Source organism: Prionailurus viverrinus, chromosome D1, assembly GCF_022837055.1.
Source record: "Prionailurus viverrinus isolate Anna chromosome D1, UM_Priviv_1.0, whole genome shotgun sequence".
In the NCBI taxonomy this organism is placed as follows: Eukaryota; Metazoa; Chordata; class Mammalia; order Carnivora; family Felidae; genus Prionailurus; species Prionailurus viverrinus.
The window spans coordinates 113,620,832-113,639,389 of NC_062570.1; the positions used below are offsets into that span (position 1 = coordinate 113,620,832).

The 18,558-nt window shown below is 68.8% G+C and overlaps 1 protein-coding gene across 4 annotated transcripts in view; it reads right to left on the reverse strand.

Moving 5' to 3' along the window:
• Positions 1-18,558, reverse strand: part of KCNQ1 (potassium voltage-gated channel subfamily Q member 1) — a 321,709-nt gene that overhangs the window by 223,697 nt on the left and 79,454 nt on the right. For all 4 annotated transcript variants that reach the window (XM_047823461.1, XM_047823460.1, XM_047823459.1 and 1 more), the window contains exons 3-10: positions 17,908-18,034; positions 17,585-17,663; positions 17,036-17,132; positions 16,437-16,577; positions 8,065-8,175; positions 7,279-7,374; positions 5,099-5,221; positions 4,099-4,243 (exon numbers count right to left, since the gene is read on the reverse strand). In XM_047823461.1, the coding sequence (XP_047679417.1) occupies positions 4,099-4,243; positions 5,099-5,221; positions 7,279-7,374; positions 8,065-8,175; positions 16,437-16,577; positions 17,036-17,132; positions 17,585-17,663; positions 17,908-18,034 (919 nt within the window). The remainder of the gene's footprint in view (positions 1-4,098; positions 4,244-5,098; positions 5,222-7,278; positions 7,375-8,064; positions 8,176-16,436; positions 16,578-17,035; positions 17,133-17,584; positions 17,664-17,907; positions 18,035-18,558) is intronic.

Below are 18,558 nucleotides of genomic sequence, written 5' to 3' on the forward strand. Positions count from 1 at the left end.
CGCGCTACGTGTGTCAGCTGCAGCTGACTCGGGGTGGTCTTTATCGAGACCCTCCCTCTCTTCTATCGACAGAGAGCCATTATAACGAACGGCCAACCCGAACCCCGGTGCGGGGGCCAGGAGGGGGCCCCAAACGAGGACCTTCTCCTCCAACCCAGGTGAGGCCACCCCAGAAGCCACAGAAGCCCGGTGCCCGGCCTCATCCTCAGGGTCACAGGGACAGCGCCCAGAGTAACCTGGGGACTCGTTACGGACATGCCCCCCGGGCCTCCCTGCACACCCTGCGACCTGAAATCTCAGTGGGGGCAGCCTGGGTCTGTGTTAAAACTCTCCTCGTGACTCGAGGGACCCCCCAGGGAAGTTCCAACCCGGAGTGTCACCGTCCAGCCCTCTGCCGTTGCGGAGCTCAGGGCTTCCCTTGCTGGGGACACTCTGTCCCCAGGACGAGGACCTGGATTTCGGCAACGAGTAGACCTGGTTTCGTCAAAGGCCTCTCTCTACGAACTCCCAAATGAGCTCGCTGGAACCAGCAAACGTCTCCTAGGGGCTCCACGGGGGGCGTCCCCAAGGGCCAGGAGTGAAGCCGCCTCCGGAACGGCGGCCGTGTGCGGGCAGCACGGCGTCCACTCACGCCAGGAGCCACGTTGTGGACTGGATGAGGGACGGCGGGAGGGTGCACTCAAATCACACGCACAAAGCGAGACAGAAGCCAGCGAACCAGCCCGCGCACTGGCAAATGCGGAGAAAAAACAAAATTCGTTGGTGTTGGCCTGTTTTCTCGGAATAAAAGTAAAAAGCCTCCCCCTGATACGTGGGGACAGGCTCGTTCTGACAAGAGGCTGGGTTTGCATTGACCCCTCACGGTCGTCTAGAAAACCCCGTGCCTATAAACCCGCACCACAAACGTTCTGCACAGGTTCACGGGGTCACCCTGCGCAAGGGACAGCTTCTCCAGAGAGGCGTCCCCTCAACAGGGTGCACGGGGGGGCCCCACGAGAAGGAGCCCACGCTTACAGACCCACGGGGAAACAAGCCGTCGTGAGAAAAAGTTGGGGGAGCCACAGGGAGCAGAGTTAGACTCTCCGAGAACCGCGGATGGTGACGTGACGTCACCCTGGTGACAGAATGAGTGTGTTCAAATGACACGGAAATTCCAAGTTGTAAGTCATGAGGAAGACACAGGCCAAGCAGATGACGCCCTCACCCGCGGAGGCGCAGAAGTAACGGAAACTAACATCTCGGCGGGTGGATTAACCCGTGGGTTAGACACAGCGGCACAGTTAGCAAACTGGAAGGAAGCTGCTAGAATGCAGTGCAGGGAGACTGAGCAGGAAAATAGCAGAGACGGCCCGGGAGGCCAGGACGCGGGGGTCAGGCAGGCGTTTCGGGGGCAGGTCAGAGCATTTAGGGGAGGCGGTAACCTGTGACGGGACCGTGCTAACTTTCCACACCGGATGAAAGACACAAACCCGCAGGTTTGTCACAGCAGCAAACCACAGCGGGACGAACAGAGATAATGCACCGCCCTGGATCACCGTCCTGGAACTACCCAGCACCGACGTCCAAGGGAAGGCCCTCGAAGTCTCCAGAGGGGGCCGGGCCACTCCCGAGGGCGGCTGCACAGCTGGACAACGCGCCTGCCGAGCGTTCACAGAGAATACGTATCTCAACCCGGAACCTTCCCCCAGCTAGACCCCCATCCGACAGCAAAGTCGGAACACGGAGGCTCGGGGCAAAGACCGGGTTGACCCCCAACAGACCATCACTGAAGGAACCACCGAAGGGCCTTCAGGAAGAAGGATGTTAAACCCCGAGACGGAATCCAGCGGATCTGCTGGTAAATATCGGCAAGTGTCCACGAACCCAACAAGCAACGGATTCAGGGGATTCACAAGGCAAGACACGGGGCAGGGGCGGCGTGTGAGGGGGGTGGGGTGGGATCCGGGGCACATAGTCCTGTGAGGGCCGCCACCCGAGGGGAGGGCGACAGGCCAGGCCCGGCGGGTGGGGCCGCAGACTGCGTCCCCTGAATTGGGCTCGTGAGCGGCAGGCCCCACGCAGGCTGGGGACTCGGTCGGCTCTGACCACCTTGAGACGGAAGTGAGGGTGCCCCCAGGCTGCCCGGGTCTACGGGAGCTCCTCCCGCTGGCCTTGACTCCTCTGACCCCCAGCCCCACAGCCACCACGTCACTCCAGGCGCTGGCCTGGCCCGAGGCTTGTCCTGCCCTGTCCCCATCCGTGCCATTCCTGGGCGAGCCTCAGAGGGCACAGGGCTGCCCGCAGCCACGCCTGCCCCGTGGACTCCCAGCGCCCGTCCGACACCCGCAGGCTCCTGGGCACCACTCCCGTCTTAGGAAGGAGGGTCAGCACGGCAGGAGCCCACGTGGGCCTCTCCACAGGAGGGAGGCCCCACACCCGCCACACCTGAGGAGTGCAGGTGGCGGGCCCGGGGCGGGTGTGGGGGGTGATGACGTGATCCCACCCGGAAGCGCTACTGTTCCCCCCACGGCGACTCCATCACGGCCGCTGATCCTTCCTTCCCCTCCCCGGCCAGCGGTACTCAGCATTAACACCACCTCCTCCAGGAAGCCTGCGGGCCCAACCAGGCCGAGCTGGGTGCTCGTGCCCCAGACGCCCGCGCATCTTCCTCCCTGATGCCAAGGCCCGCCTCGCCCCGGGGCCTCACCCTCACGCGCACGGAGCAGGGTCCTGACAACCAGGACAGCGTGAGCAGCCGGGGGCTGGAACCCGCACGAGAAATGCGGACGGGAGCCCGGAGGGCGGGGTGTGCAGGGGTGCGGCACGAGGCTCGGGCGCCAGGCCTCGGTGCGGCCGGTGGGGGGGGGGGTACTCAGCGTGGCTGCTTGCGCCCTGCCCTGTGGGGGCTGGGGCTGCGGGCCCTGGCCGGGATGAGGCCCGCCCCCTCTCCCCCGACCAGGGCTCTCGAGGGCCCCGGGTACCGCCCGGAGGCTGGGGGCCACTCGGGGCCCACAGCGGAGGCCCCAGAAGCACAGCGGCTCCGGGCTGGGCTGACTCGTGCTGGCGGCAAAGGAAAACTCCCTGCGAAAGCACCCCACAAAGGGCGCCTGACTCTCCCTGCACTTGTGCCTCATTTACATTCTGCAGGCGGCACTGGGTACTTAATAACAGCAAGAGGGCTGAATGGACAGTTCCACACTCAGCAAACAGCACGAGAGGCTTCTACCCACCCCGACCTGCCCATTAGCATTTGCAGAGAGCCCCCATTTGCATCGCGACAATGGTCCTGCCCCTGAATCCGGAGTTGGGGGGGCCGCCGGGCACTCGTTGGCACAATTGTTCCTTGTGCCCACTCCGGGGGGCGGCGGGGAGCGCGTCCCGGGGGCTCACCAGCGATGTGGCCAAATTCAGGCCAGAGCGGAATCCCAACCGCCTGCGACGGGGGCCACGGTGGCCCGGTGCCCGGCGGGGTGGGCGCCCCCGCCCGGTCCACCGACAGCCCCAAGGAGCAGGCGGCAGCCGCAGCCCTTTTCCGGAACACTTTCTGCCCTTCTTCCAGGGGACTGTGACCAAATGCGGGAGGAAACACCGGGGGTCAGCCGCCCGACGAGAACCAAGCACTTGGCGGGCCAGGCGCCCGTAAGCACAAAGGGTCAGGAACAATATACGCTTGTCCCCCTTCTGCCACGTCTAAGACAGTGACACTGCCCTCCCGACTGCCAATGTGCCAGCACGTTCTGGTGGGTGCCGGGAAGAGGTCCAAGGAGGGAGAGACCCACAGGGCGGTGACGCACGAGCAGAGGCACGCCGTGTCGAGGACAGACGCGGGCACGCAGCGCTGACTCGGGACGCCCGGCCCCACCCACGTCCACCAAGACCGGGGGGTCCGCACGCATGGGCCACCTCCCTTCTGCCCGGCATGGGGCGCCGGCCGCACAGCGGGACCGAGGCGGGGCCCGGCACCCACAGCCCAGAGTCCGCGACAGAGCCGGAGGAAGGGTCCCCCCGGGGTGGGGTCTGTGGGGGGAGGGCAGGGCCTTGGCGGGCAGACGCCAGGTCAGTGGGAGCTGAGCGCCCGTCCCCGTCCCCACACTGCCACCCTGGGCGAAGGCTCCTCACCAGAGCTGTCGCAGGTGTCCACAGAGAAGTGGTCTGGCTTCCGCTTTTCTGACGCGGGCTCGCATGTGATGTGGGGGACCGTGAGCGTCTTCTCTCCGGGACTCACCCCGTTGTCCTTGTCCACTTTGAACTTCTTCTTCTTTACCTAAGACCACAAGCACTAAGCTGGTGCTTCCCGGGGGTCCCCAGCCCCAGAACCCCTTAGCAGCCCCCAAGGGCACCAGCCAGGGAGCCAGGCCTTAGGGCCAGCAGACGGGGTGCTGTGGGGGGGGGCTCAGCACAGGCGCTGCCTGGGGGCTCAGGCTGAAGGGGCCGGCGGATGGGAAACCGGGCAGGTAAACATACAAGCGGGCACGTCGGGACTAGGGCTGTGGCCACCGGGAGTTCCGGCACGCGGTGGGGGCCATCGGGGGGACAGCCTGGGGCCGGCCAAGGTGACGTGGAGGAGGAGGTGTGGGAGCCGGTGAGGGCGTTTGGCAAGGGAACAGCGAGTGCAGAGGCGTCAGGCAACGGGAGGCCTGGGTGCCCCCCTCAGTCCCCACACCGGCCCCATCGTGACACTCTTGCTCAGAGCCTGCCCGAGCCCCCTGCACCACGACCCGAAGACCGACTTCCCCGAGCTGGGGAGAGACCTCCGTCCTGACCGGCACCCGCTGTCCCCGGCACAGAAAGCCTGACATCAGGGCCCTCTCAAGAGCCTTGTTCCCAACCTCTGACCAGAACCCAGCCCATCCTGTTCCCGGGGGCGCCCCCTGTGGGCCTCCCATAGTCCTGGCCTGGGAGCACCAGCCCTATGTGGCCCGAGCCAGGGGGACCCCCAGGTGGCAGGACCCAGCACAGGCGCCCACCCCCAGGGCCCAGAGTGAGTGGCACCAGTGCCCTGATGTGGCACCGCCGAAATGCCAGGGCCGAACCCCGGCCAGCAGCCGTGGCCCCCAGGGCCTCCCCCCCTCCTCCCGCTCACGAGGGATCCCTGCAGGAGGCAGGTGGGGGCTGTTACCATGACGGACTTCTTGGGCTTGGGGCTGGGGGACAGCAGGGTGTGGCTCCGGGTGGGTTTCCGGACGTAGATGTTCCAGGTGGAGGACTCGGGGTTCTCGGCCGCATAGCACCTCCACGCCGTCTGAACAAGCACAGGGGAGACGCGGTCAGCCGCCGGGCCCGCCCGCACCCTGGCCTGCGTGCCAGCCCCCCCACCTCCCAGGGCTGCTCCCGCACCAGGCGGCTCACGGCCTAACCCACGGGCCGGTACCCACGGCTCGGGTGCCACAGAGGCCCCACCCACAGACGCAGACACCCTTCGGCTGCCTCTCCCCGGGGCACGCACGGCGGGTGCAGGGACGGACACAGACACTGAGGACACCCGGGGCCTGTGGGACACCAGGCAGGGGGCAGGGGGCGTGGGGGGGCGGGCCCCTCCCAGAGGCCCACATATGGGGTCCCGGAGCCCGGGAATGGCCTGCCGCCGTGGGGAGCCCTGGACCCGCATCCTAGAGAGATGCCCATGGCGACCGCCACACAGGAACGACCCAGAGGAGGGGACCCAGAGGAGGGGATCCCACTGCATGGGATCCGAGTGGAGGACATGCCGAGTGTCCGGGTAGGCAGCAGGGGACGGACAGCAGGGAGCAGACAGGGGAGCTGGCAGGGTTCATGGGAGGCCGTGACACCACCCAGGATGGGGACCCGGACAGACACAGCAGCCCTCCCTGCCCGGGATGCCACAGGCCTGGCCCCTCCACAGCCACGTGCCACCTCTGTGTCCCACCATGCCCACAAACGTAAGGCTGCCGCCCGCTTCCCGCCCGGGTCTGGTCTGCGTTCCCTCCTCCGGGCCCCAGTCCTGCCGTGGCGGACGTGTCCGCACCCCTCGGGCTCAGCACCCGAGCCCAGGCTTCGCAGGGGTGCTCACCCCCAAGCACCGGCTCCGCCAGGACCCCGCCGTGCTCCCCTCCCACCGGCAGCCTGCCCACGGCGGCCTGGGCTGGTTTTACGGGCCTGATTTATGGTCTCCCCGAAAGGAGAAGCCGTAAAACCAGGCCTGAGGGGGCCCGGCCCCTCGGCTTTATGGCTGCGGCTGCTACTTCCTTCCCGTCCAGGTCCACCGTCCAGGCCCCAGACGGTGGGTTCCGGAAGGGTCCAGAAGGGCTTCAGAGGAATGAGGGGGCGCCCCTGGCTGAGCCTGTGCAGGGGGCCCTGCCCGGGGCGGATGGTGAAGGAGACCAGGGCCCCAGGGGTGACCCCAGGACTGTCCCTGAGGGGCATTCGGCACTGGGTGTGGCGGTCCCGCTGGGCAGAGGGCCCCACATGTACGGCTGGACACCCACAGGGCCTGTGCCCCAGGACCCCGGCCCAGCCGCTCCCCGGGCGAGACCTGGGCCCGCTCATCCCTGCTCTGCCCCCGGGCGGGGGCTGGTAACCGTCTGGGACCCGGTTTTCGGCCTAAGTCTTTGTTGCGCTAAATTAAGAGCCAGCCATTCTCTGGTGTATCGGGAGCCTGGGGTCACAGAACTGAGCATCCAGGGGCTCCAGGCCACCCTCCTTCCCCCGCCGCTCTTAGCCTCTGTCTCCTCCAGCACCCAGGCCTTGTCACAGCGGCCTCGGGGTCCCCGTTGGGTACTGAGGGGCCTGTGAACCCAGAGCGTGGCTGGGCTGTCAGCTCGCCAGGCCTCACCTGCTGTCACCCGGGAGTCCCTAGCCCCGTGGGATGTGGGGAACACCCTGGAGGTAGCCGTGCTGCACAAGCAGGGCCCTAGACCCTTGGGGTTTCCCTCCCAGACTCGCCCTGTGCCGAGCAGGGCGGGGGTGACCACGAAAGGAGACCACTGTGGCTGGAGGGTGAGGGGCCCACAGAAAGTTCGCCCCAACCCAGGACGGGCCAGGGCACGTCCCTGTCCCCTGGCCCGCCCCCCCAGGACCCACTCTTCCAACAGGACCTCTAGGGAGGGAGGTGGGCGCCCCGCGTTCCCGTGCCCGCCCCGTCGGCATTGCCCACGCTCCCCCGAAGGCCCGAGCACGTCTGTGTGGTAGCACAGGCTCATCGGCGTTCCAGAGGGACCCGTAGCAAGAAGGCCTCGTGAGCTTTGCGGCCGAGGGTAGTTCCTGGTTCCCAGAAGGGACACCAGCCGGCGCTCAACCCGCCGGCGCCAGGCCGGATATCAAGGACGGCAGGCGCGTCACCTGAATGAGGGAGGCTGCGGCCGGGATCTGCCTGTTGAAGTGTTTCTGCCTCTGCTTCTGCTGGACCTTCAGGGCGAAGCCGGAGCCGAGAATCCCCTGGGAAGGAGCAGAGACGGGGGCTCGCGTCCATGCAGGCAGCCACCGCCCGGCCCGGCCTGTGGGGCACAGGTGCTGGGGACACGGGGCGGCACTGGGGCGCTGGCTCGGGCATGAGGCGGCCCCGTCCGAGGGGGACCGCGGCCGCCTCCCCAGGATCGCCAACGGGATGGATGGGGCCGGCTCGTCAGGGAGGGAGCTCCCCGTCCACAGAGGGGATCAATCACGCACACACACAGATGCACACGTGCTCCGTGGGACACACGCAGGTGACCACAGAGCACACACGCAACCCATGCACGCTCACCACACACAGCAGGTGCACCCAACACACGTGACGCGCACATCTCCACGCGCTCGGGGAGCTAGAAGGTGTGGCCCTCGGGATCTGTGATTTCTCGGAAGGACGTGGGTCAAAGCGGGGCCCGGGCCACCGCGCAAGGGAACCAGCGCCCCCACCAGGCGGACAGACTCCGCCTCTGCCCTCGCCTGGCGGCTGCTGTCGGTGTCTCCCCGAGACCCCTTGGGCTGAATGCGTCGGCCGCACCCCACCGGCCTCCACCCACACCTGCTGCAAAGCACCCTCCAGGAGCAGCGGGGGCAGGGGACTCCCAGGGGCCTCTGTGAGTGGGCTTGCTCCCGGGGGGGACCCTGCCCGCCCGGGAGCCAGGAGGAGGCGGGAGCACCTACCGCCGGGAGCGCGAAGAAGGATATGGCAAACACAGAGAAGCAGGAGGCAATGGTCTTCCCGACCCACGTCTGGGGCACCTTGTCCCCGTAGCCGATGGTGGTGACCGTGACCTGCGGGAGGCGCAGGGGGGCGGCGGTCAGGCCCAGAGCCCCGGGACGGGCGACCGTCGGGCCCGAACCCGCCACTCTGCCGACACAGACGCAGAGCTCCAGCCGCCACCACCGGGACGGCCGAGGCTCAGCCCATGCCGGCGCGAGCCCTGCAGACGGCCGGGGCCCCCCAGACCCGGTGCCTCACGGGAAGCGGGTCCCCGGGCGTGCGCAGGGGGCCTGCCACCAGACGCGCGGCCAGGGGGCCCGCCCCACGGGCCACCGACGTCGCCGTGCCGCCGCAGCCCCCGGGAGGCCGGAAGTGCGCACTGAGGCTCGTCCTGCACCAGGAGCCCGGACGGGGATGATGCTTTGCTTCCTGACGCCGCCCCGGGCGCCAGATGTTCCAGTCGCCCTTCTTCCGAGAGGACCAGACGCAGCTCGAGCCTTCTTCTCGGTGGGGGAGCCGACCGGCAGAGCCTGCGGTGGGCCCACGGGCCCAGGGCCGCCCCCGCCCCCGCCCCCCAGGCTTGCGTCCTGCTTGCCTCTGAGGTTTGTCCCCCGGGGCCTCCGGCGTGAGCCTGAATAGACATCCTGCAGGACGTGAGCACGCGCCCTGGCCGCACCACTCAGCCCCGACATGCCCGGCCCCCGCCTGCCTGGCGTCTGGGGCCTGGGGCCGCCCGTGGGCTTTGCAGGAGCCTGGCCCGGGGACCTGGGGCCTCACACCCGCACGGCATGGCACGGCACGGCAGCAGGCTCAGTGGCCCAGAGTGGCCACGTGGCCTTCTGCCTTCGAGGTCCTCCTGTGCCGGCCCTGTGGTCACGCCCAGTCCGTTCTGGGAAGCCCGGCCTCTCCCCTCTGGAGCCTCCAGGCCAGGCCCAGTGCAGGACCAGGAAGGTCTGCGTGGAGCCCTCACTTGACATCCTGCCTGGAGGAGTCCCAGAGGAAGGCGGGACGCAGGGCCGGGGCCCGGGAGGCCCGTTTAACGGACTCCGACTGAGAGCAAGACCCAGGCGGGAAGTGGCGAGGTCCGCCTCATCGCCATCCGTCCCGGGACCCCGGTGGGCGCCTTCCACCAGCCACGGGGCACGGAGGGAGGAACCCAGGGGCCACAGGCAGGCAGGGACACACGTGTCTGCTCGCAGCAAGAGGGGCCACGGCGCAGGAGGCCCGGTGGCACCAGCGAGCGCATCAGCACGCGGCGGGTCCAGACAGGCGCTGGGCGTCCACGAGGGGGCCGGCCGCTGTGGAGCCTGGCCCGGGGCGCCTGCCGTGGTCCTGGGCCTCCCGCGACGTCACCGTCCCTCAAAATCACACATCTCGCCGCGAGCGCCAAGCGCACTGAGCCGCCTACTGCCCGGCCCATCGAAGGGACCAGCCGAGCCCGTGGAGGTGGGTGCGTGCCCACAAACGTGCCCCCCACACAGGCGGCACAGCACACACGCGTGCGAGCATCTCACGCACGCTCAGAACGAGCGAGGGCCCGTAAGGAGGGGCCGGTGCCCACGCTGAGCCCTCCACGCTCCGGGACTTGCACGCAGGCCACGCATGCCTGGGCCTCGACGTGGGTACCGGCGGGGCAGAGCCAGGGGCAAGCCTGACAGTCAGCTGGCAGGTACGGGGGCCGCCCCTCGGCTGCGGGCCGTCCTCCCCGGAAGGCCTGCGCCCCATGTGTGAGGCCTGGCCCACAGCTGCCTGCTCCGAGGGCCCGGGTGCTCGGAGCGAAGGCAGAGCTGGGGCTGAGGACAGGGTGAGGGCATCGGAGACGCCGCACCAGCCCTCTCTCAGAAAATAGAGTTTTTCACAAAATTATTTTATTTATAAAAACACGGGATGGGCCTTACATTGCGATGGATTAATATGTTCACGTTTTTAAAATCCTGTCGCGTTTGCCTGCGTGCTGAGTGTCGTATAACCCGGCTCCGCAGCGATTGTCGGGAGCGTAAGGTAGTCCCGAGACCAACAAACTTGGGAATGGCTGCAGGGCAGGGAGGGGTGGGGAGAGGCAGGGGGAGGCAGGGGAGGCAGGGGCCGCCAGCAAGGCACCCCCCGCTCAGGGGCAAGGGGGCACCGGAAAACTCAGGCATCAAGACCATCGATACGAAGGTTATAAAAATACAAACAAAATGCACGCTGACTGGGAAGCAAACGGGGGGGGGGGGGGGGGCCAGGGCAGGGGCGGCCTGGACGGCCCTGGGGGCTAGTGGGGCAGGGTCCCCGGAGACCCTCTCCCCCAGCAGACAGACCCGCGCCCCGCAAGGCGGCCCCCTCGTGCCATTCCCTGGCCCTGCGCCATCTGGGGTGCTGGGGCTCCTGGGGACCGGCCGGCCGGCGGAGATCAGGAGTGCCCGACCAGGCATCCCCACCCCGGGGAGGGCACACGCCTCTCAGACCCCATCACAGACTTGCTTTGTCAAGTTAACGACGTCCTTCGGCTCTTGGAGGAAATGGCCCATCCCCACAGAGCTGTTTGTTTTTCCCGAATTCAGAGACACAGGCAGCTGCGGGAGGGTGCTAACTGCCCAGCGCTTGCCACGCACCCCTGACCGGGGCACGCCAGGGGGGGACGTGCACGCCCGGGCCCGCAAACGTGAGGGGACCCAGCATGACCGCCGGGGACAGGGCCGTGTGGCCCCGGGGACAGGCGACCGAGCTATCCCCGGCCTCTGGAAGCCACCGCGGGGGCGCGTGCTGGCCTCTGTGTCCCCGCTCACACGAGGAGGCACCCGGAAGCTTCCTCTCACACACAGTCCGCCCTGGTGCGGGAGGCCCTGTGGGCCCCCAGCGAGACGGGAGGGCCAGCCCAGAAACCCCGACCTGCCGGGGAGGCGGGTGGCCCGCGGCCACCCCACGGGCCTTGCCCGCCGGAGACGTCATGGCTGTCCGTCCGCGAGCAGGCGTGAGGACCACGCTGGCGGGTACACTCAGGGGCTCGCACCGCAGGCCGACGGTGACAGTGTCGCGAGGTAGGGACCATCCCATCGAGGGGGAGACTGAGGCTGAGAGGGCAGTCACGGTGCGTGAGGCCTCACCGCTGGTAAGTGACTGAGCGGGCGCGTTCCCACGCCCCCGGGAAGGCTGCAGAGCAAACCCCGGGCCGGACGCTGTGCCACCAGCCTGCGCCGAGGAGGCTGCGAGGACACGGCCGGGGATGGGAGAGTCACAGACCGAGCGGGGGGCCGGGTGGATGGCGGGACGCCTCGGGCAGCAGGCTTCTCGGGCGCTCGTCCTGAGGGTGCGCCCGGCACCAGCCCCTGTGGGGCCCCAGCCGGGCTGGCGGGAAGCGGTCGTGGAGGGGACAGACGCACGCGGGGGCCAGGGAACCACCCGGCCAGGCTTCCTTTCCGTGGGAAGGACTCCATAAACAAACCCAGACCCACGCAGATCAGAGCCTCTCAGTGAGCGTATCTTCCCATTCACGGAAACCCTGGCGCCCCGGGCCGCAGACACATCTGCTGCCCTCCTGGGCTTGCAGCCCCCGCGGAGAGCCCCACGTCAGTCCTCGGAGCCACTCTGCTGGCCCCTCCATCTTACGGACGGGGAAACTGAGGACCGGACCAGTCACGCGCTCGCTGGCCCCGGACCCAGTTCACCGGTGCAGCCGAGGAGGGATCCGTGGACGCCGTGGCCCGCCCTCCTTGTCTCCACCACCAGGCCTGATGAAGGGCGTCATTCATTCCCGAGCCCCTTCCCTGCGGTGGGCCTGGCCCGGGGCCCGGGATGGGGATCAGAAGCGTGGGGGTCCTCGGGGTTCCGGGAGGCCAAAACACATGCACGGAAAGGGGCCATCCTGTGAGGAAGGTGCTGGAGGTGGGGAGCCGGGCAGGGGCGGAGCAGGACTCTCAAAGGCAGAAGGGCCAAGGGGTGTGACTAGGGCATCATGGCAGCCATGAACACCGTAGCGTGAGTTAGCTTGCTAAGGGTCTGCCGCAAGCGTCTGGCTTTGGGGAAAGCCTAGAGAACATGGGCTGGTGACAGGCCCCCCCAAGGTGCAGCCCGCCTCCGCTGCCTCCTCGCCGGGCGCCTGGGGCCCCAGACCTCCCGTGTCCTCGCTGATTTGACTTCTCCCACAGTTTGTGGGCAGAGGCCCGCATTTTGCACCCAGTTTGCAGATGGGCTCATGGAGGTTGGGCGACCTGTACCAGGGTGCACACGCGGTCAGCGGTGCAGCTGAGATGCAGTTCCACGGGTGGCTCTGCCCCCCGCTGCTGACCACGGCTTCCTATCTTCCTGTCTCCTGAGGCTGACCACGTGTCTCTCCCTGGGGCCAAAGCTGGAAAGCTCCTACCCTCACTGACATGAGCTGAACCCCCCCCCCCCCGCCCCAAGAAGAAACCAATCCCGTGTACCACCCTCACTGGGCCCACCAGGTCACGTGAGAACTCCTCCCCAGGGATCAGCCAGTGCACAGCGAGTACAAGAAGATGTGCTCACCCTGCGCACTCCTACGCATCCTGCAAAACCCACTGTCCGGGTCCTTCTCTGGGGAAGGCTCCCAGAGCCCACCACCCTCACCCCTACCTGATGTCTAATGGGCACAAGACTGTGCCTGGGTCCTGCGGACCTCGCTTCCCAGCTGCACAGCACTCTCAGGCTTTGCGGAGAGCTCCAGCAGAGAACGAGGCCTGGAACAGGTGGGGTCTGAGCGCTGGGCTGGGGGCCCGGCCTGCTGCCCTGGGGGCCCAGGGCCTCGGTTTTTCCAGTTTCAGATGGGGTGCACGTGGACGTCTGGGGGGGTCCTGTCCTCACGCAGGCCCTTCCTCAGCCCCCAGACCCCTGTGACCTCACACTACCAGGATGTAGGAGCCCCGGAGCCCGGACCCCTCTGGAGCCGCCAGCTGCCGAGACTGGCAAGGGTCGGGCTGAAACGCAGGGACGGGCTTCCAGCATTTTTGCGCTAAATTCTAAATTTAGATGTGGGGGGTAAACAGAGCCCAGCAGCCTCCCGATTTTAGAGACCCCCGGGCACTAAACAGAGGAGCCCGTGTTTGCAAGAACGGCTTTTCCCTCCACTCAAACTTTAACACAAACAAACGCATTTTGTTCCAAGGGCACAGAAAAAGGTCTTAAATCCTCCCCAAACACCTCAGCAGCCAGGCACAGGGCGCCACACCTGGGGGAACAGGGGGCTTGCACACCAGAGCCGGGCGTCCCCACCCGGCAGGGGGCACGGGGGGGGGTGGGGAGACACGCGGCCTTTGAGCTGTCACCCTCGCTGGACAACCTAGGGACTGGGGCTGGGGGAGGCGAGGGGACTTCTCGTGAAGTCTGGCCGGCACACGGCGGTCCCGGGCTGCGGAATAGCGTCCCCCCAACATTCGTGTCCGCGAGACCCTTGGAACGGGAGTGCCTTGGGAAACAGGGCCTCTGTCGAGGTGGTCACGTTAAGATCCCGAGCTGAGATCGTCCTGCTTCATTCATCCAGGCAGGTCCCAAGCCAACGACAAGTGTCCTTACAAGAGGCAGGAGATGCGGCCACCAGCGCGGGGACACCCGAACCCCCCCGGAAACTAGCACGGGCAGGAAGGACCCTCCCCGAGAGCCTCCGCGGCGGGCGCAGCCCTGCCCAGGCTTTGATCTCGGACTTCTGGTCTCCAGACTGGGACAGGACACGTTTCTCACGCTTTGAGCGCCTCGGTCTGCGGGACTTGGTTACAGCCTCCCCGGGAGCCTGGCACAGCCACTGTCCTGGGGGCCACGGACGGAACCGCTCCACGGGCCCGTCCGCACTTCGTTCGTACCACGGACACCGCTGGACCTCCGTGCTGAGGACACCCGGGGCCGCCCCCGTGGCACCCACAGCCCTTCTCCCACCCACCCGCCGGACTCCCGCGGCCCAGACGCCCCCCTCGCGGGCTCTGGCCCGCGACACACTGAGAAGCGGGCCTGGCTTCTGGCCAGCCCCCGGCCCGGCCGTGGGGAGTGAGGCGGACCCGGTGTGGGGACCGGAACCCCCCCCCGCCCCAGCACGGCCAGCAGGCTTCACCCTCGGGGCCCGGGCCGGCGCCCCCCCCTCCCCGGAGAGGCGAGCGGGGCCGGGCCTCGGGAGCGGGTCGGGAGCGACTGCCGGGCGCAGTCACAGGCCGCCACACTGGCTTCAAAGCCCCAGTCGGGGCCGGCCCCGTCTCGCTTTCCTTGAGCTCTGTTTGTCCGCGACGCGCCAGGAACACAGCCCATAACTCAAGGCTCGGGGGCCGCTCCCGCCCGGACAGCTGCAGGGGCAGCCGCGGCGATGAATGGGAGCCGTTTGCCCCGGAGCCCCGGGGGGCGGGGGGCCCGGGGCGGCCCAGAGGCGCAGGGCCCGGCGGGAACAATGGCCGGGCCAGGGCCCGCGGTGGCCGAGGCTGGGGCTGCAGCTGACGGCGAGGGCTGGGGCACCGGTGCCAAGCTGGGCACAAAGGGGCCGTTTTCCCGGCCGGCGGGCGGATGTTTGCACAGGTGTGGGAGTGGGGGCGCTGCTCCGCCGAGGGCGGGGGGCAGGGGAGCAGCCTCGGCGGCCCCGGGAAGGCGGGGAGGCCGGTGCCAAGGCTGGGCACCGCTTATCAGCCGGGCCCCGGGCGCTCACCCACACACCTCCTCCCGGCTCCGGACAGCCTGTGCCCGCACGGGCCCGGCACTGGGGCCCGCCCCTCCCTGCCCCTCCCTGCCCCCAGACCTGCCGGGGCCCGCCTCGCCTGGGCCTATGGGGGCACGGGCGCACGGGCAGACGGAGGCCGGAACCCAGGCTTTCCTCAGCCCCGAGTCGGGTCCCTCGAGCGGCCTGGCACACTGGAAGCTTCCAGAAAACACACAGACTCGCCCACGTCGGGAGCCCCCTCTGTGTGCTCGGCCTCACGGGCGTGGAACACGGACACGGCAGGGGCATGTGTCCACCCGGGGGGGCTGCCGGGTGGCTTCCTGCCGCACCTGGACAGACTGGGAAGGGTCTCCTTTCTGCAGGAGGGCAGGGAGGCCCAGGGGAGAGCAAGGCCCGCTTTTTCCGGAAGGAAGAGGCTGGGGACAGACACGGCCGGGGACGGCGCTGGCCCCGAGGCGTCACCACACCCCGTGAAGGCCAGGACCCTCTCCTCAGCCCCTCCCCGATCAGTCCGGACATCGGCCGCCCCGCCCCCAGCTCCAAGGGGCTCCCCTCCCCACGTAGCCGCACTCAGCCTGAAGCAGGGGTCGGTGTCCACTGCGGTCTCCCTGACCCCCACTCCTGGCCCCGTGGGAGGCCCTCCCGGGCACTGGCTGCTCACACTCCAGAGCACTTTGAAGGAGGGAGCACCGTACCCCACGGAAAGCTGGGGAGTGTGGGGGCCCGGCCCGTGGCCCACGCCCCCGTCTCTCCCCACAGCACGAGTCCGCCCCGGGCCGCCTCGGGGCCTTGTGCGTGCTGATCCCGGGCCCGGGTCCACCTGCAGTCAAGTGCCTGGAACCCCCCTCCCCTCGAAGCCAGGCTGTGGGTGGAGGGTGTGGTCAGGGGCGCCCTTCATGCCCTGAACAGTCTCTCCACGGCCCACACGGCGAGGACGCGGCCAGGACTCAGGGCGCACGTGGCTGGCCGAGGCCTCACCTGGCTGTCCACAGCAATGACTGGTCCTCAGCGGAATGTCCCCTTGGCCCCCTGCAAGGCTGACCCACCAGGACCCCTGCCCGCCCCCCACCCCTGCCCGCCGCCCTCTCCCTTGTGACCGCCTCTCCAGCAGCCTCGCGGCCCAGGGAGCCGAGAGCTGCCCAGCCCAGCAGGGCCACTTACAGGTGGCACTGGGGCGCCGGGCCCTGCCCTCGGTGCACCCAAGGAGCCCATCTCCACAGCCAGGAGAGCCTGGGGGCCCTGTGGGGGGGGAACCGGCACCTCTCCGGGCCGGGCCCAGCTACGGCACCCGCAGGCAGGCCTGGTGCCCGGCCAGGACAGGGAAGCACTTCTTCCTCGGGAGGTCCCCCCGCCCTCGTGTCACGGTGCTGTTTGCCGTTTAACGTGGCGCTCCTTGGTGCAGGGATAGTCCTGGGGCCAGCGCAAACCCTCCCAGACGGCAGGGCACATGCCTCCCCGCCCCCCCACCAGGGTGAAGGGCAGCAGAGGGCCCGGCCCCGGCACGTGCCCGGAGACAAAGGGTCGACTGTGGGTCCCCCCCTCGGAGCGAGGGCCGCGCGCTGCCGGCTCCCGGCGCAAACCTTCCCGTGGGCACCCTTCCCCACGTTCGCATGAGGAGCCCGTGGCCCGGGCCCGCAGTGCCCTCGGCCCCCGGGGTGGCTTCCCTCCCCTCCGCTGCCCGGGGTGCCTGCCTCTACTTACCACCCCCCACCACAGGGCATCCGCGTAGCTGCCGAACTCCACTCGACCCGACTCGTTCACGGCGTCCTTCTCGGCCAGGTACACGAAGTACGAGGAGAAGATGAGACCCAGGAAGCCGATGTACAAGGTGGTGATGAGCTCCTGGGGGCAGTGCGGGCACAGGGGCGCGGGTCGGCGGAGCACCCACGGCCGCCCAGGCCTCTGTGACCTTCCCGGCAGGCGGCACAGGCCGGGGGCCTGCCCCAGACGGTTCCACGTGGATCCCACGTGGTCCACGTGCCCACGCGGGGCCCGTCTCCACCTGTCTCCCCACTGGCCAGGGTCGGGCTCCGGCCGCCGCCTAGACAGACGGGCCGGCTTACACAGGCTCGCCGGCCGCCCGGCTCTGCCCCGAGACCCGTGGTGACCCGCCCGTCTTCAGTCGGGGGACTGTTCCCGCCTGCCTCTTTCAGATTCTCTCTCCACCCTGCACGTCTGCCCCTAGCTCTGCCCCCAGCCTCTTGTCCCCAGCTGGAAGGAACACGGGCGCATCGTCCAGCCGGCCGGCCAGGATGCTGGCACCAGAGCCGGGACCCCCGCGCCCCAGCCAGACCACCCACCTGGCGATGGATGAAGACCACAGAACCCAGCAGCCTCCACGTGCCTCCCTGGCGATCAACGTGCAGCATCCTCAGGATCTGGAGGAAGCGGATGCCCCTGCGGGGGAGACGCCTCTGTGCCCCTGCCCCCGACTCACCGGCCCAGGCGCCTCGCAACAGCCCCGGGCCCCCGCTCGGCCCCTCAAAGCCTGGCTCTGGGTCTGCCCGCTCACCGCCGTGCCAGCCTCCCCGCCCCCCCCCCCCCCAAGCACAGGGTCAGGGCTGGGTAGGGGGGGGCACGCCAGGCCCCAGCTGGACCCGTCCACCCCCATATCCCTTTGGTCCCCAGACCACCTTCTGGGCATGGCCCTGGGATCACCCCGGTTTACAGATGGGCAAACTGAGGCCCCCAGATGGGGGAGGTCACAGCCCCAGGCCCAGAGGTGCTCTCGCTGGGTCTCTAACCCGGGCGGCCGACCTCGCTGTGGCGCCTGAGCACGTGCCCCCACCCAGCACGCTGCCCCGCGGCCCTCGCACCCCCAGCCGGGAGAGCTTGTGGCCCAGGTGTACCTGATGGCCGAGGTGGCGAACACCTGCCCTTTGGAGCCCACGCAGAGGACAACCATGGAGGCCAGGACCACGATGAGGTCTGGGGGTGGGGGGGGAAGGGCGGCGTGTCAACAGCCAGGCCGCTGGCTCGGGGGAAGGGGCCCGGCGGTCAGGAGGACGGGGCCACTCGGACGGGAGAGCGGCCCTCCGTCTCAGGCACACGGGCCCACCCGGCCCACCTCCCAGCCCCGCTCCCAGGCTGCCGGGTCCCCCTTTCTGGGGAGGGTGCCAGCCCGCGCCCCGAAACCTCGCGCGAAGCTCCCCTGGGTGCAGGCACAACTCACCGATGATGGAGATGGGCTTCCGGGCAAAGCGCAGCCGCCCCCAGATGCCCACGTACTTGCTGCGGCAGCCTGCCGACCAGAGGCGGACCACGTACTCCGTCCCAAAGAACACCACCAGCACAATCTCCTGCGGGGCAGAGGGGCGTGAGCCGGGGCCTCCACCCAGAGACCCCCAAGAGCGGCCGGCCTGGGTCCTGGCCTGGGTCTGGGCGGGGGGGGGAAGCAGGCAGCCCACCGGGACAGGCCAGTGGCCCAAGGCCGGACCCCGCCCCCCCCCAGCAGACACCTGCTGCTCTTCAGACCGGGGCCCAGCCAGGCCACATCCACACCCGGGCTCAGCAGCGGCTCAGGTCTCGCGTCCTCGCCTGGCCCCGAGGCACGTGATGACCTGGGCTCGCGTCCTCCAGCCGCACTTGTTTAAGCCACCGAGCCCCCAGAGCTCAGGCCGTGCATCCTGATTTGCGCGTCAGAGAACATCCATCCTCGTGAGATGGTCCCTCGTTCACCTCACAGCCACCACGCCACCAAGGACACAGCATCCGGGGACACTTGTCAGCTCTGCCGGGGCCCGGGGGCCGGAGCGCCCCAGGGCAGGGGAGGGAGGTGGGTGGCAGGAGGAGGAGGAGGAGGGCAGAGGCCTCGAGGACACCT